General features: G+C 38.0%; 2 protein-coding genes across 2 annotated transcripts; one reads left to right on the forward strand and one right to left on the reverse strand.

The window, feature by feature from the left end:
- Window positions 1-800: 800 nt before the first annotated feature.
- LOC138040844 (GSK3-beta interaction protein-like) lies at window positions 801-4,430 on the reverse strand. Its single transcript, XM_068886534.1, has 2 exons — window positions 4,085-4,430; window positions 801-1,852 (listed from the first exon to the last, which is right to left on the reverse strand). The coding sequence occupies exons 1-2, from the start codon at window positions 4,265-4,267 to the stop codon at window positions 1,640-1,642; spliced, it is 396 nt and encodes a 131-aa protein (XP_068742635.1). The 5' UTR covers window positions 4,268-4,430; the 3' UTR covers window positions 801-1,639.
- Window positions 4,431-4,505: 75 nt separating this feature from the next.
- LOC138040841 (uncharacterized) lies at window positions 4,506-16,445 on the forward strand. Its single transcript, XM_068886530.1, has 16 exons — window positions 4,506-4,660; window positions 4,750-4,793; window positions 5,206-5,269; window positions 5,871-5,936; window positions 6,396-6,545; window positions 6,996-7,138; window positions 7,583-7,677; window positions 10,040-10,144; window positions 10,636-10,703; window positions 11,177-11,214; window positions 11,653-11,705; window positions 11,788-11,871; window positions 12,660-12,753; window positions 13,617-13,729; window positions 14,689-14,748; window positions 15,537-16,445. Exons 1-16 carry the CDS (start codon window positions 4,624-4,626, stop codon window positions 15,643-15,645), a joined length of 1,323 nt encoding a protein of 440 aa, XP_068742631.1. The 5' UTR covers window positions 4,506-4,623; the 3' UTR covers window positions 15,646-16,445.
- Window positions 16,446-16,454: the final 9 nt, after the last annotated feature.

A 16,454-nucleotide genomic window follows, 5' to 3' on the forward strand; every position in this document is an offset into this window, starting at 1 on the left:
TTTTTGCGTGTTTATGGACCGAGACGAAACACGCAAAAAAACAACTTGGCCAATATGTATGGGTTATTGACCAAGCGTGAGGTCAAGATGACTGGATATTGGCCAAGTTCTTTTTTTGCGTGTTTATGGACCGAGAGGAAGTCGAGGTCCATAAACACGCAAAAAAAGAACGAGGCCAATATCCAGCCATCTTGACAGAATAAGCTTGGTCAATAAAGGATTTATTATATGATTTAATTAAAACACCAAAAAATGACTCCGATCTTGCGAGACCAAGCGATAATAAATACACTTATAATCATATTATTACAATAAAAACCTTCTTGAACTAGCTTGTTTGGTCTGTTCTGGGAAACTTATAATTATTTTCCCAGTATGAACCTCAGGCTAGTTTGATAATTTCTATTTCATTAATAAATTATACAAATACTGTAGCATAATTATATAAATACCATTTAAAACAAAAAGAAATACAGGTAATAAGTCAGACCCACAAACTTTTCCAAAGAGTTAATATGTTGTATGTACATGTACATGTATAATTATAATCATGCTCTTACATGTATTTCAAAACCTGAACAAGCTTTCCTTGCTAAAAAGTTTAGTCTTAATATATGGTTCAAACTAATATTATTATGATATCCCAAAACAGGCAGGTCCCACTTCTGAGTAACTCTTCAGCTCTTAAGGATTTAGGAATTACAGTGTATGTCAGTGAGGGAGATGCATGTCTTGAGCAAATCATTGACACTGTGTTGTAAACTGAATGCAGAAGATTCAGCAGTTTCTAGTGAAAGTCAATTCATTTTAGAGCTGAATAATTCAATGCTAAAACCGTGATTTACAACTCTGCTTTTTTTCCTTAAATATTCCTTTTTTCACTGTCAAAGGGACATTGTTTTTGAGTGGACCTATACGTAGGTGTTGTTAACCAATTCACCCCTAAAGCAGCCCCCATTGATGCGTAAAAATTGTCTGGTGTTAAAGTAAAATCTATACAGTACATGTTATGTATGTCTCATTCTCAGAAGCGAAATGGGTTAAAGTTGCATGTACTTTTAGTTCTTGGCAAACTATCCAGTTTGGAACTGTATGGAAACCAATACCTCTACATGTATCTCCATCTTGTACGTTAATTTTTATAAATCAAATCACATGCTAACAGTAATTGGGGGAATATCCTGTGTGCCCAAGAGGGTTGTTCCACAACAATTTTTCATGCAAAATTGTCTGGCAATGCCAATTAAAAGTGAGACAAGTTGCAGCGAACATTTCCTAAATGTAACACACCTTGCAATGGCCAAAAATGTAGGTGTAGCCGAGTGCTTTTAGACCCGAAAAAACATGTGCTACAAGTGTTTTCTAACAGCTTCAAAAACACTCCACAAAAAGAGTGTCTTAGGGAGTCCGAACAAAAATTCAAAATGTGAGGGGAAGATATTGCATAAAAGAAGAACACGCCGCACCTCATCACTATTCTTTATGTTAAGAATTCTAATTAGCAGCTACTGTTTCAAATGGGTTTAAGGCTCATGCATGTGATGTTTTATCAATGTTTTGATAGGCTGTTACATTAGGCTCATGAATTATTAAAGAGTTTTTGAATGATAAATACTGTAAACTAGAGATCCATTGGCTGTTAAGATTCAAGCTTGTCTATGGCTTCATTGTTGGACTTATTTGCATCAACCTCACCATCAGCTGCAGCCTGAAGTGAAGACAGCCTCTGTACAAGCGCTTCTCCAAATGAATGAGAGTAACCAGGGCTGATGGAGTCTAACAAGGCATTCATTGTTTCATAATATTTGGACGCAATGTTCACTTTATTCTCATCAAAGTTTTCTCCAACAACCTGGATAAATTATACAACATGACCTGAGAAAAATCACATGGTAATAGTATTTGCATTACATAACTTGAACTGCATGCAAGGCTGCTGCCTCAGAATTTTTAAAGGGGCCCTCAGAGCTAAACACTGAGAACTTAGGAGCCGAGCATATGAAGTGAAAGGCGTTGCTGTGAAAAATTAAGGTGCCCAGAGCTATTCTTTGGGAGCCCCAGGCTACCGGGCTCCTGTTAGGCAACAGCCTTGTGCATGCATTAATCTTTTAAAACAATATTATTTAATTAGCAACTGCTATGATGAATAAGAACTGAAGATTACTAGATCAGTTTAAGAAGACCGTTGGTGCATCCCAATGGTTAAGATGCTTTCCTTTAAAGATCCAGAGATCTGATTATACTAATCTAGAATACATGTAGTTGACTTCAATTTTTGTAGTCCCTGGTTTAACTTCTTGGCTTCTGGCTAAGACAAAGACAATCTTTCCATTTATGGAATTTATAAATTCAAGACTGAGCTTTAAGTTCACCAATTATCAGTCGTGTGACCAGTTTATTGCAAATGGCCTATTGGTTTGGAGTTAGGACTCTGAGTCATGCGAGCCATGGTTCCGAGTCATGAGGTCAGTCATGCGAGCCAACATGGCGAGCCATGCAAGTCAACACTCACACAGTTATTGAAAGCTAACCGTTATAAAATGGGTGCTTAGACTTAATAATTGTTTATCAGCGCTATTTGAAATGGGTGCTTAGACTTAAATGCAAAATTCGCATGGCTGTTGTACCAAACTGGCCTCGGTTGTTTAAAAGGGGGATAATGCTATACCAGATAAATCACTATCCAGCAGATAAACACTAGCAAAACTAATTGAGTTATCCAGGGTCAGGCCAACTGGGTCCTGTTTCACATAATGGCAAATGTTTAATAATGTATGGTACCAAATGAAATGTATTTATTTTATAGTCAGTGCAGACTGGTAGTATTAGTCTTAGCCTGCTAATCACTTTTCAGCAATAAAAAAAAGGGGGATCACCAATCGTTTGAGAGGGTTTAAAGACCAACTATAGGGCGTTTTGAGATGGCTCTTTTGTTGCCATGGCAACCTCTTACGTCAATATAACGAGTGCAGCAATAGGCCCCATGCACGATAGCCGCCATGTTGATTTCCCAATTGTCATGCAAATTAGCCACGTGTTATGCTGGGGGCAAACATTGAAAAACAGGCAAATTGCGGAAAATCGGTTCATCGAAATATTGAAATAACATTGCTAACGCTACATTTTAGAATTTAAAATTAAGTACCTTTTATAATAATTATATCTTTGATTGCCTTTGACATTTTGACTTTCTACTTCGTTATCTGCTCATATTTCACTAAAAGAAAAAACATCGATCGGAAGTAACTTGTGTAATCATTCTATTTTACTACTTAGGTGTGATAAACATTCAATGAGCGTGAAGCAAATCATCTGTGTGGCTAAGATGTTCGTTATAACCTCTCGAACTTGTGTTGTTTGCCCTCTCAGAGGGTCACCTCGCAGCTCTTACAAGGTCTCACCTGATTGGAGACCACCCTTGAGGTTTAACAAAACAACAAATAACAGAAACAATGGACGTCCCTAGGCCTAAAACAAAAGGGCTGCAACTCTATCCTCTAGGGTCCATTGTTTCTGTTATTTGTTCTTTTGTTAAACCTCAAGGGTGGTCTTCAATCAGGTGAGACCTTGTAGGAGCTGCGAGGCTACCGCTCTCAGAAGTGTGTAGCTAATCTGCATGATAATAGAAAATACAACATGGCGGTCATCGTGAATAAGGTCTATTGTTGAAACCGGCTTGAGCCACCTTAACGCTGTTGTTCTTCGGTTGTGTGTCATCGTTAGCCACTAGGAGCTACTCGGTCAGGGTAGGCTATTTGGCCACTAAGCTAAGAAAAAGCTTTTTTTGGAGGCAGTGTGGCCCAGTGGTTAGGGCGCTTGCCTCGAGATCCAGCGATCGCGGGTTCAAGACGCGCTCTGACCACTCGTTGAATTTTATCCTGGTAGTCCCTGGTTCAAGTTCTCCGCTGCATTTGTAAATAGCCGACTGGTTTGCTTCCGGCCAGTTGGGAGTCTCAACAGTTTTTGTTGTTTTTATTCTCTTCGATCGTTTCGTTGTGTTCGTTTGCCCTGAAAAGCCCGCATGGCCTGGGGAGCGGTCAATTAAGAATGTATTGTATTTTTATTTTACGTATATAACACTCACCTGAAAACCTTGCTCGCTCACCTCGATGCAGAGACATTTGTTTTCCTTAGTCAAAACATTTAGGTAAGCATAATTGCGCGAAGCCGGAAGTTTGCTTGAAATGCTGATCGATTTGACAGTGAATCCAATGTCCTCTATGACTGCTTCAGCCTCCACTTTGAAGTCGATTTCCTTTTCTTCCATGACAGAGGACTGTTACAGTCGCTTAGGGTGAGACGGCCTGAGCTATCAATCCGGACAGCGTCTTTCACTTTATATTAAAAAAACCAATTCACAATTTTCGTCCACAATAATTACTCGTAGATCGTAGACACAATCTGTCTACCGAGGGTCGGGAGACTGAGGAGACTGGGGTTAACTGTCGGTTTGACTGAACGCGATCAGCAATACTCAGTCAGCAATATTGCCCAAACTCTTTATGCGCAGGTGACTGTCTATGGTAATTTTAGAGCCGGCGTTTTGTTGTAGTCTCTAGAACAACCCTAGCTTTAAGTTGTGTAAGGTGAAATTTAGCGACTACTAAGTAGGAGAAAAAAAAGATGAACTCTTTCAACAATAAGAGACCGGCTTATATGTGTAAGTGAGACTTCGTTTTGCTTTTTTCACAAAAGACGTTTCAGTCAAATTTAAGGTTCATATTAAATTATTGTTTGTTGAACTTACAGATGCCAAGGGATTTAAGCTTGACAAATTCCTTGGAAATTTACAGGTCAGGAAGAGGAGTATTTGCAATATTAAGCTTAACATTCTCTACAAAGAATTGTAGGGAAGGAGATCCAGCTGAGGGAGATGGGGCCATCATAAAGCTGAGTATCATATCCCCCCTCGTGGGCGGGGGGGTGGGGGAAGGGGGGGCGTTAGGGTCCGGATTAAAAAAATCTCCAGATTTTAGATCTCCAGAGGTTGGCATTTCGGCACAAGGGCTGAACAGTTCAGGAGTCAATAGGTTAAATATTATAATACTAAACATTATCATTCTCAGAATAGCGATGAGTTTGAGTTTTTCAGAATAGAATTGAACAGTTAATTATTATTATCGGTGCCAAAAAATGTCCACCAACCTTTCCTTATTGTCTGTGTAAATTTTTCATCACAAATAACATGTTAACTTAATGTTTTAGGGTTACAAAATTGCCACTGGTCAAGTTAGTAAGGATGAGTTCAAAGATGTTTCCAAGAAATATGGTGTGTGTGTGTGCATGACGTTTACAGACCAATTTTCTTACTGCTGTAATTTCAAACCTAACTTTTGCAGTGATGGGAAAGAGGGGAAAAAGATTATTATTAGGTGATTTTAGGACGAGTGTACATGCAAGTGATCATACCTCCTGACCCTAAAATCTGTCGGTTTGATTCCCCCTCCACCCCCAAATTCACTGACCTCCCTATTATATGGAAGATACTTTTGATAGTATTTTTTAGTATCAATAAAAACATCCACTCAAAAACTACATGTGCACGTATGACCCCATTTAACTCGTTGACTCTTAGTAGTCGGACTTGATAGATTTTACTTTGTCTAATGCCAGACAGTTTTACTTGTCAACGGGGACAGGCCAGGGCAGTTTAGGTGTCACTGGCTTATTTTTAGTAAATTTGATTTTTCCTTAAAAATTGTCACTGATTATGAGCCACAACTCACATTATAGCTTAGCTGGGATTGTCAATTTTTTATCGTTAAATTACAGATTACTACCCCTCATCTCCATCTTTCTGTTATTTGTCAGGAATCATTGGGTAAATCAGTTTATGATTTATTTAATACTACATGTATTTTGTTGTCTAGGATCTGATGAAGGTGCAGTTTTTGGAGCACTTATTACAAATGCCTCTGGCAATTTCCTGAATGAAGGTATACCGGTATATAAAATATAAACAAACATGTAGAAAACTAATTGACTGTATAGAAGAAATATTATTATAACATTATTGTAAGTGTCATGTTTTGAATAAACTTTAAGATGATGAAGGTAACAATCTAAATGACGGCAATGACTATTATTATTATTATTATTATTATTATTATTATTATTATTATGATGATGACGATGATGATGCGGAGGAGGAGTAGGAGATCCAGAGAAGGCGAGTAAAGACCATTGGGAAGGTTGATGATGTTAAGGACCATATGAAGGACTTGACATTAATGATGATGATGATGATGAAGGTGATGATGACTGGAACAACCACACGGAGAAACTTGATTGTGATGAGTGGCAAATTTTAAATTAATTAACTGAGCAATCTATCTAATGAGAACTTGATTCATGCTGCATTTTATTGGTGTACATGCATGTGTTCAAATTAATAGGCATAAAGAGAGAGAAGCAAGCAAAGAAAAGGAGACGGAAAAGAAGAAAACCAAACATGGACAAAATAGAAGATGCTACTCCAGAATCAAATTCAAGTTCAGACCCCTTGCCTCTTGATGAGCCACTCAGCATTCCAGCAGCTCTGCTTGGTAATTTAAAGGCTGTTATGTCTTATATACACACTAAAACTTTAACCTTGGTGCACTGGTCACCAATTTATTTATTGAACTCACATACACCACTGCATCATGAGGAATTATACCCGTCTGGTATAATAGTGCTGACTACAGCGAAAGCGATGTGTGCAGGATTCAGATTTTGGTTGTTGCCAATTAACTACATGTAAACTGGGCTGTAAATACATGTACATGATTGTACTCTGTACACATCTTGATCTTTTAAAATAGAATTTAATAATAATATATTTTTTACAAAATTTAAAGTACTTTTTAACCCATTTGTTTTTTGATACATGTAGCTAAATGTCTTAATTTCTTTTCCTCTTCTATTCTGCATTTCATGTTTTTGATCAAGTAATATACATGCATTCAACAATTAATTAAGTTAACTTAATATCATTTGCCCTTAATTTTGCTTAGCGTACGAAGGGTGCAGCACCTCAAATGATGATGATTGTAAAATGTACAAGAGTGGAAGTTCCTCATCTTCAAGCAGGTGCAGTAGTGGTAGCGATGATGGAGTTGGTGATGTTGGTTTCTTTGGACTGAGTTCTAAGAAAGAGGTACATACATGTAAAGAGTGACTCACCTAGTTGTCACATTTAATTTATTGAAAGAACTCACTTATTAAATAAATAGTTAGCACTAAAATTAATTTGGGATGGTACTATTTGCTTCAAAAACCTTAACTAAAAAATCTAACAGTCTTATACATAAAGGGGTGACCATCACTCATGGCTTTTTCATAATTTGTTTATCAAAAGTTGGATCACCATTTCTTGACTTAACCCTGTGGCAACAATTGCCCCTTTCAACCACATACTGTGAAAGCAATCCATATATTTTACATTTCTAAGAACCACCTGTTGTCATTATTACATGTATCATGCAAAATCAAGATTCATAGTTACTTGACTTTTTATTATTATATTGTTTTGTTGTGCCTCCTCATGGAAAGATTTATCATACCGTAATTAATTTTGTGCATTTGGTATAATAATTTGCAGAAGTCAAGGTTAGAAAATTCTACAAATAAAACCTCAGGAGAAAGTTCAAATAAGGAAACGTCGGTGAGACTTGTGAGCCAAACAAATCAAAATAGGTACAGATGTGTGTCATTTATAGCTGATTATTAATGGGACATAGTTTTTCAGTGAGTGATTAACCCATTGACTCCTGGGGGTCCCTATTGATAAGTAAAATTGTCTGGCATTAGACAGAGTAAAATACTAAGTCTGGCCTGTTTTAAGGCCGGTTTAGGTGTCAAAGAGTTAACCTGGATAATAATTATGATAATGTGAAATTCTCTATCCTGATATGTTCATTAGAAGCAAGCCAACAATTCTACTAGTAACAATAAATTCAATGTGTTGTCCCCCTTGAATTGAGGACCCACCACACACTGCAATGTTCAGCCCAGTCAAAATGTTAATGGCAGGCGGCGATTTTGCCACCCACAAGGAAATAATTATCTGCCGCCTACAATAGTTCATTGATATAACAAATTAATGTGAGGTCTGGTGAAATGAGCCGAAAATTTGAAAAAAAAATTGACACAAACACTGAACGGTGGGGTTACTGGGGCCTAGGAATTAGCCTTGAACATGACATGTAAAAATGAGCCAAAGGAATGGTCAGCAGTCAAAGCTCTTGCAGTTTCAAACAAGATGGTGCCTAAAAGAGTTTGTGGAGGTGATTCCACTGCTTCGCCAAACAGGCCTTCTGACAGGGTGCGATTAAAAAATGCAAATTATGCGATTTTTTCAGGGCAGATTGTGCGATTAGAAAGGCCATTTATGCGATAAATAATGTAAATTATACGATTTTTTTCTCAGGAATTTTGAGCTTGTTTTATAAGGTTTCAGGTTAAGAAAAACACTTTTTTGCTGCCCTAAAGACATTTTGAACACAAAGGAACAGTAATTATGTATCTCGATCGACATTAGTTGGGATAAATAGAAAAAATGAGGTCTTCTGCACTACCGGTGCACCTCGTTAAAAGTTGAAAGGACACAGCTAACATGCCAAATGAATGATCAAGGTGCTCGTCGACCACGAACTTCCGAAGATGGTCAATCACAATAGGGCCATGCCCCCATTTATACGAGAGAAAATAAGCCGCGGCTTTCTCTGGCCGCGGCTTACAGAAGACTCGAATGTTCACCCCGTATAAATGGTACAAAATCTACGTTCACGTCTTTTTCAAGCCGCGGCTTATATTGACCTGGGAATATATATTCGTATAAATAGTTCCTTTTGCGTATTTTGTACACCGTGGCCAGAGTAAGCCGCGGCTTATTTTCTCTTGTATAAAAGGCCCTAATATTGCACGACGAGAAAAACATCAGTCCATCGTCCATGTGGAGCGTACCTGTGAGGTACTTTCTTGCTCGATCGTGAGCTGTCAGAATGGGCGGAATGTTTCTTCGTAGAAGGAAAAGCGAGCAATTTCACAACAAACTTATCCATGAGTAAGTTTTTATCAGTTTTCAACGAAAGAAACTACATTTTGCCGAAAAACTTACAACTTCACTTATTTTTCACAAATCTCTTCTATAAGAGATGGCAAGTGTGTCATTTCAGTGGTGTGTATATAAGGGCGTGTTTGTGTTGCACCAATAGAAGGAGACTCGTACCAGGTCCCCGACATGAAAAATAAAGCCTTGAACTTCGAATGTTTACGAAATCGAAGGTGACAAAGGTTTTTTAGCCTTTTTCCAAGATAAATCATCTTAAAAATGGCGTATTTATGCAGGAATTTCTAAGAAACGTCTTCATTTATGTTTCAGTTTATGAATTTTGTGCGTCCTTTTGTGAATTATGCGATTTTTCGTGAATTGTGCGATCGGATGCGATTTGAGGTCGATTGTGCGAAATCGCACCATCGCGTAATATCAGAAGGCCTGTCCAAAAATTTCTTAATTATTTTGTAAGATCTCAGTTATGTTGACTTGGAAACCTATAGTTTTGCATTTAAATACAATGTATTTCTAAGGACTTGAAGAGTGATTAAAATTGTTGATTTCATAAGGACTTTCCCAGTAAAGCTATACTCAGTCTGGTGGAAAATAACTGGCATTTAAGGGAAAAAGCTCTTAAGTAGTGTTATCTGTAAGCTGAAAGACTGAGAGGTTGAGTTTACCTCCTGCACCAGATACAACCATTCAAAGCCGAACTTTCCAAAATATTTTGAGGTGAGCATACCCTGGACTTCCCTACTGGGCAAGGGCCAGATACCTACTACTCAAAACCATTTTGACTGGGTTGAATGTTGTTGTGGTCGTTAAGCTCGTGACTCCATGTACCTGGTAGTTGTTACTACTGGGAAATGACTCGTGATTTGGTTATTAGACACCTAAAGTCACTAATCCATGTCAACACCCCTTCTCATCCTTTCAGTCTCTTCATTTTCTTTTTCTTGTGCACAATGGCACTACTAACAGTACATTATTTAAATGTTTTAGGTCACGGTGTCATCAGAAAATCAAAGCAGAAAGGCAGCCTATTGTATGGGACAGCACACAGCTCAAATTTAACGACCCAATCAGTACTCTATCTAGCTACAAATGGTGAATAATAATATTGTTGAACGAACTGAAATATGTTGAAATGATTCAAAAATTATTGAACTGCGCATATGAAATCAAGTGAAGTTATTATACTTGCAGTTCATTTTCCTGAATTTTTTAGGCCTCTAAAATTGCATTCATAACTGTGACGATCAATAACTTCACTTGAATATTGTTATTTTAACCACACAACCACAATTTAAACAGCCTAGTACCATACGGGTATGTCACAGCGGCTATGAGAAATACTGTTCTGAGCAACTGCTGTGCATAATTATTTAAACAAAAAAGATCCTAGTTATCACTCTGACTCTTCAATCTTACTATTATTATTCCTATTGTCTTCTTTGATTGAGGCAGATATACTGTACATATAGACTAAATACTTGAGCATTCTTAAGTATGTAATAATTTGTTATAATAATACATCAATTTTTGACATGGTGATTTAATTTGAAGCTTCACAGTGCATATTTTGGTTTAATTTGTAGCTGGAAATGCAGCCGTGTAGGGCACCTTCCACAGGATTGCACGGTCCAGATTAGCAACTCTTTGCAAGGTAGAAAATACAGCTGTATGAAAATTTCCCTTGTTGATGTGAGAAATTTAAGCTCACGGTTTAAAGGAATTTGTTATTTGAAGGTCGTTTTTGTCCCATGTTCATTTCATTATCGAGGGTAAACAAACGCATTTTTCTTATTCCTTGTTTTCCTGTGGCAAGTTCATGTACTAAATACAATATGAGCGACCGTATTGTATTGGATATACAATGTGCGAGCCGAAGGCGAGACATTTTATATCCGATACAATACGGGCGCGAATATTGTATTGTGCTTATGAAATGTCAGCATTTAAGTGTTAATGTACACTAGGTATTTTTGGTGATTCAAGGCATTTTAACCGTGAAAATTGAAAGAAACATTTATGTAAATGAGGAGAAAGCTGTATCAGAAATACAGATATTGATTAATAAAACGTTTCTTTTGTTTTCCTATCATGAATTATTAATGAGTTTTATAATGATAAATACAGGACAAGGTGGAGAAGGTGTAGAAGGTTATAGGAAACAGGTAAGTTGCATACAGTTTCGATACTGTAACAAAACAATAAAATGGTTTATTGTTCCCTTTTTCCCTAGGATATATGTATTTTTTCTTTGTTCCCCTGTTACCCAGTTGAAATTAGCCATGCTCCCTTGTTCCCCAAAACCCCTGGGAGGGCCTCAGTCTGGTCATTGCAGTTTCAAATTATGAACGATTAATTACATCAATAGAGGTAAAATGGTAAGAAATGTTGTAGCGCAGTGGAATAGAATCCGTGCAGTTGCTGAAAAATACCGGTAGAACTTTTTTTTTCTTAAAATAATGCTAATAGCTCATCCAATGAAAACCAGCAACCACGACAGCCTTTTCGTTGGTAATCTCCTTTTCTTTTCCTCTGACTTATAACGTCAATCATTTGTCAATAGTTTGCTTTTGCAATCACTGTTTCTTTCTTTGCAATTGTAGAAAAATTCAAAGGGATCATACTACTCCAAATCGTTGAAAGAATACTTCAAGAGGTATTTTTTGTTTGAACAGCACAGCCTGCATCTCCAACAGAACTTGAAGTTTCACTTTTCATGTTTTTTTTTTGGGTTCTAGATGTCAAAAGCTCCGCGAGTGTACGGATGTGAAATGCAGTGATTGTGGTGGCAGGTCTAATCTTGCTTACTGTTTTGAGTGTGGGTAAGTATGTACCCTGATTTTAAAGGGAACCTCCACTAAAACAACAAAATAACTTTAAACCACAGAACATAATGTTTACAATTGGAATTGCTCAATCTTTTTCCAATGAAAGCGTTTGTATTCGAGAAAAATAAATTCCAAAAACGCTTATTTTGGCTTTCAAATTTCCCGGGCGCTGCCATCTTGAATAATTGTGACGTAACTTGGTTGCCCTATTGTTCCAGAACAATCGCTCTTTGTATCAGAACAATAGGGCAACCAAGTTACGTCACAATTATTCAAGATGGCGGCGCCCGGGAAATTTGAAAGCCAAAATAAGCGTTTTTGGAATTTATTTTTCTCGAATACAAACGCTTTCATTGGAAAAAGATTGAGCAATTCCAATTGTAAACGTTATGTTCTGTGGTTTAAAGTTATTTTGTTGTTTTAGTGGAGGTTCCCTTTAAGAGCTTTCTCCGTTTTCTTGTTCTTCTGTGTCGCTTTTATGAACATCAGAAGACCAGCTTTCCGAAACAAGCAAATGGAAGTTTCACTCATAGCTTTTCGAGCCCGAAACTTGTTTTCGAGAAACGGGCCCCAGGTTAGTGTGGTCTCACCAGATCGTTTTACTTCCTAGGTAAGTAAGTAAAGTAGTAAGTAAGTACAAGTAACTTTATTTACCCACATATCGCAAATGAGCAAAAGCTCGTTTGAATCCAAATATGCATTAAACGCTGATTGGTCCAATGTCGATTTGACTTGGGAAATTGGCGATTCCCAGTAATGTTTAAAATCAAATTGTTTTTCAGATTAACTTTGTGTGATGGTCGGGGACATCTCATTGATCATCTCCTGGAATATCCGACTCATACTAAACTCTACTCGTACAAACTCCAGAGACAGGTCAGTCGAGACGTTTTTATTAAAATCGAGTCACGTAGCTCATATTACCGCCATAAAGATACAAAGGAATCGGGGTTTTCATCTTGAAAGCGATCGATGTTCGCCATAATGTCGCGTTCTTTCCACGGACCAACCCAAAAAAAGAGACCCCTATCAGCCACAAAATGAGAACAACAACCTGAGGATATAGAGCGAGTTTCAATCCAGTGTCGTAAAACCAAAACCAAAGTAATTACTTTAGCCAATCAAAAAAGACGGAGACAATCCAGTAAACCAATCAAAACTCGAAATAATTACACGTAGCCGACACAAAGCGCGGGAAAATTTGCACGGGCGAGCCACGATTGGTTTTGGTTTCACCTCTGATTGGTTGAAAAAGTGGCGCGAGAACTTTGAACCAATCACTGAGTGAAGTAATGCATAGCCAAAGCAATTCGCTGATTACTTTCGACACTCAATCGAAAACCGCTTTATTAAACCGAGGCATACAGAAATAGAAACTTCGTGTGCGTAGCGTAGAAGTGTGGTCTATTGATGTTATTTGGAACATGAACGCGTTAACTTTTTGTTTGTTTGTTTTTTAACTCAGTATGTTAAGGATTTCCCAAATGCTTATTACAAAGCTGTCAACTTTAAGAAACGGGGTCCCTTGCACGGGTGGGCCGTGGGTTTATTATCCTTTTGTAAAGAACACTCACTCCAAAGTCTTACCAGTCTAAACTTTGTCAAACAAATTACTAAATTAAAGACCTCAAGTATTGACTTTATCGGAGATCTCCCTGCCGGTATTTTCGGTGCTGTACTATGTAACTGAGGCGGCAACTAGCTGGCGTTAAAAACATTTTGGATAATATTGTTTTCAGGTCAAGTGTTGTAAGTCAGTATGTGAAGTTGTGGACGCAAGAGAATTGTTAATGTGTTCTTCTTGTTTGGACCGAGCTTTTACCAGTCACTATTCCATGATAAACGCAACCTGGTAAGAGAGTTGAAGCGCGTCTGTCGACCGTTGCTTAAAATTCGTTCACTCTAAAGAGGTAGTTTTAATTCTCAAAACAGTCTTTAAGAGGCCATTTTGATATCATCGTATTTGGACTGGAACGAGCATGAAGCTGAGGCTGATGCAGTCGCCCCAATCACTTGTCGTTTCAGTGCAACCGTGAGAACACGAATCAAAGAGTACTGAATGCTTCATCACAACTGACAATCAATATTGGGAAAGGCTTAATGCGGCACAAGTGCATGCAACCGGCTCGAAGAGCAGGAAAACACCCTAGCAAGTGTCAAATGGTTTTGCTTTGTTAAGAACATGCCACAAGTAATATTTTCAAGTCAATAGCTAATCGTCGTAATTAAAGAGGCCATCTTGAAAAAAATTTTTGATACTGATTTGGAAACCACTCTATGCCCAATTTGTGGCATTTTGCGTGTTGCCGTCACGAAAGGACACCTCGACAAAAATGCCAAGCGATTTTCCCGAGAAAAGTTAGTCCTCACGGGTTATTCAACACTAGGCCATTTCCGAATTCATGTCTGCCTTCTCTTCAAAGCGAGTCTCTGTGCGAAGTTTTTGTGATGGTAATTACTCCAGTTCTACTAAATACATATGAATGAAAACTAATTTTCATGAGAAAGACTTCGCACTACTTAGACTCGCTTTGAAAAGGAGGGCAGACATGAACTCGAAAATGGCCTATCATTTCATGTGCGCGCGTTGGATATGAGATGGTAAATAGGCGTCGAAATTTAATAATACTAGGTATTCCATTTGCCATCCTTTTCTCTATTCTCACTATCTGGATCCAAATCTGATTTGACAGTTTCTTTACACTATTCCATAATTCCACTGTCGTGCATTAAAAGGAAATATGTTTATTGTTGGGACATTAAGTCTTCTTGGTTCACGGTTCACTTGGTGTTTTTGTTTTGTTTTGTTAGGTCTCGGACTGGGCTGAGGTTGATACCAAACGCTTTGGCGTGTGACCAGCATTTTCAATGGTATTACTATATCTTTCTACGCATGTTTTATGGTATTTAGCATTGAAAAAGGAGACCAAGTGAATTGGATCCTGCTAGCACCCTTATCATACCTTGAAAGAGATCTTGTCTTGGATTGACCCAAGATGACAGAAATCTTGTCCCAACACGAACTCGTCAGTTCACTTTATTTGTCAAAAAACAACGTATGAAGTTTGAAATTTCCATGTTTTCAAGTTCACGTCGTGAGCGTGCCCGGTGCTCGGCTTCAGGTTCGGGGGATCAGATCCTGGCCCTTCCACCGTGTTGGCCTTTGACCTATGTGGTCTCTTCCAACTCAAGCGTTTTGTCGCGTTAACGGTCAAATAAATACCTTCGGGCTATTAACAAATTGACTCCAGCTAAAAGCAAATGTTTAAAATGAGGAATTTCCGCAATTTCCAGCTGCTGTTTCGATGAAAAAAACTTTTCCCTTTGTTTCTTCTTATTTCGAAAGTGTGCTTGCTTATCTCTAGACCTTCGAAATTTCAAATCTTCGTTTCAAGCAGAAAATATTTTGTGTGAAGTTTAATCTTTTTTCTTTAACGATCCGCCATCATTTAACTTCAAAATCTTAAGAGAGCTGGGACGAGAAAAAATTAACGTCAAACACTCAGTCGCTTGACTGGCGGAATGACCAACTTTTCCGCTGAGTCTAATTTGGAATTAAGTTGCAATATTTCGAGCAGTTGTCAAGGCTTAAATAGAATAAGCTCTGGTCATGTAAGCTTTGTAAGCGATCAATTTTGCTATTATTCTGTTCATGAAAGGCACCGAATGAACTGCGCCAACCCTACGGGAGAGCCTCTGGTAACAAGAGAGAAGTTGGAGAGCAGCCAAGCAAGAGGCGAGGGACTCCTGAGTGAATTTTATTTTTAAATTAATCTGAACAATCAACAGCCATCCCAGGTATTCCTTCTCTGCGCTGTTGTTTATTAGATGCAATTAATTTGTTGGCGATGTAAATAACATGTTTTAACATAGTGTATGTGGAATTCGTTTTTTGATGCGCAATACTAAAGCTTTAAATACTCTTTTTATATGCAAGTTGCAATTGGATGCTCGAACGTAAGAGTGCATTCAATCAATGTCCATCACTGCATCGGTATAGTGACCAGTAGGCAAACCAAGATAGCTTTCTTCTCTGCCATCTCGTCATTCGTTGAAAAACATATATGCCGGTAAAATTGTCATTGATACTGAAAATAAATGGAAAAACTGGTGGTTGCTTTCGATTTTCTTCACCAAAGCGGGCGTGCGTGACACAGCGACGTTTGGTGGAATTGATTGATAGATCAGTAGAAAAACTTATTTCAAAGTCCCCTCCTTATTATTCTTTAATTCTTTACCATGCCAATACTGAGTGGTCGTGACTTGTACGGATACTCTTAAAATCATCTTGGACACCTTCGTGCCTTGTTTGTGGAACTCCTCAGAGAATTACCCCCAAAGACGAAAGAAAATATGTACGCAACGTGAGACTGAGTAGGCAGCGCGTTAAGACTGAAAAATAGCGATTCCTGGACTTGTTTTACGCTACTGCACTGGTGATGGATTATGCTCTGTCGATAAACATAGTTATACATGTGCCTAACCTATGGCTGTTAGCTTCATAAATTATTCATGAATTTACAATTTGTTGAAGTTTTTGATTGACATTAAACTCTATTTTTGGAGTATCTGTCTTG

This window comes from Montipora capricornis, chromosome 3, assembly GCF_036669925.1.
Source record: "Montipora capricornis isolate CH-2021 chromosome 3, ASM3666992v2, whole genome shotgun sequence".
Taxonomy (NCBI): domain Eukaryota; kingdom Metazoa; phylum Cnidaria; class Anthozoa; order Scleractinia; family Acroporidae; genus Montipora; species Montipora capricornis.

What these genes read in the sequence shown, in the direction of transcription:
- LOC138040841 (XM_068886530.1), top strand. Translation starts at nt 4,624, where the DNA reads ATGAACTCTTTCAACAATAAGAGACCGGCTTATATGT. An exon ending in GACTGAGTTCTAAGAAAGAG is followed by an intron (nt 7,139 to 7,582) that starts GTACATACATGT and finishes AATAATTTGCAG; the next exon opens with AAGTCAAGGTTAGAAAATTC. An exon ending in ACTCTATCTAGCTACAAATG is followed by an intron (nt 10,145 to 10,635) that starts GTGAATAATAAT and finishes TTTAATTTGTAG; the next exon opens with CTGGAAATGCAGCCGTGTAG.
- LOC138040844 (XM_068886534.1), bottom strand. Translation starts at nt 4,267, where the DNA reads ATGGAAGAAAAGGAAATCGACTTCAAAGTGGAGGCTGAAGCAGTCATA. An exon ending in TGAGCGAGCAAGGTTTTCAG is followed by an intron (nt 1,853 to 4,084) that starts GTGAGTGTTATA and finishes TAATTTATCCAG; the next exon opens with GTTGTTGGAGAAAACTTTGA.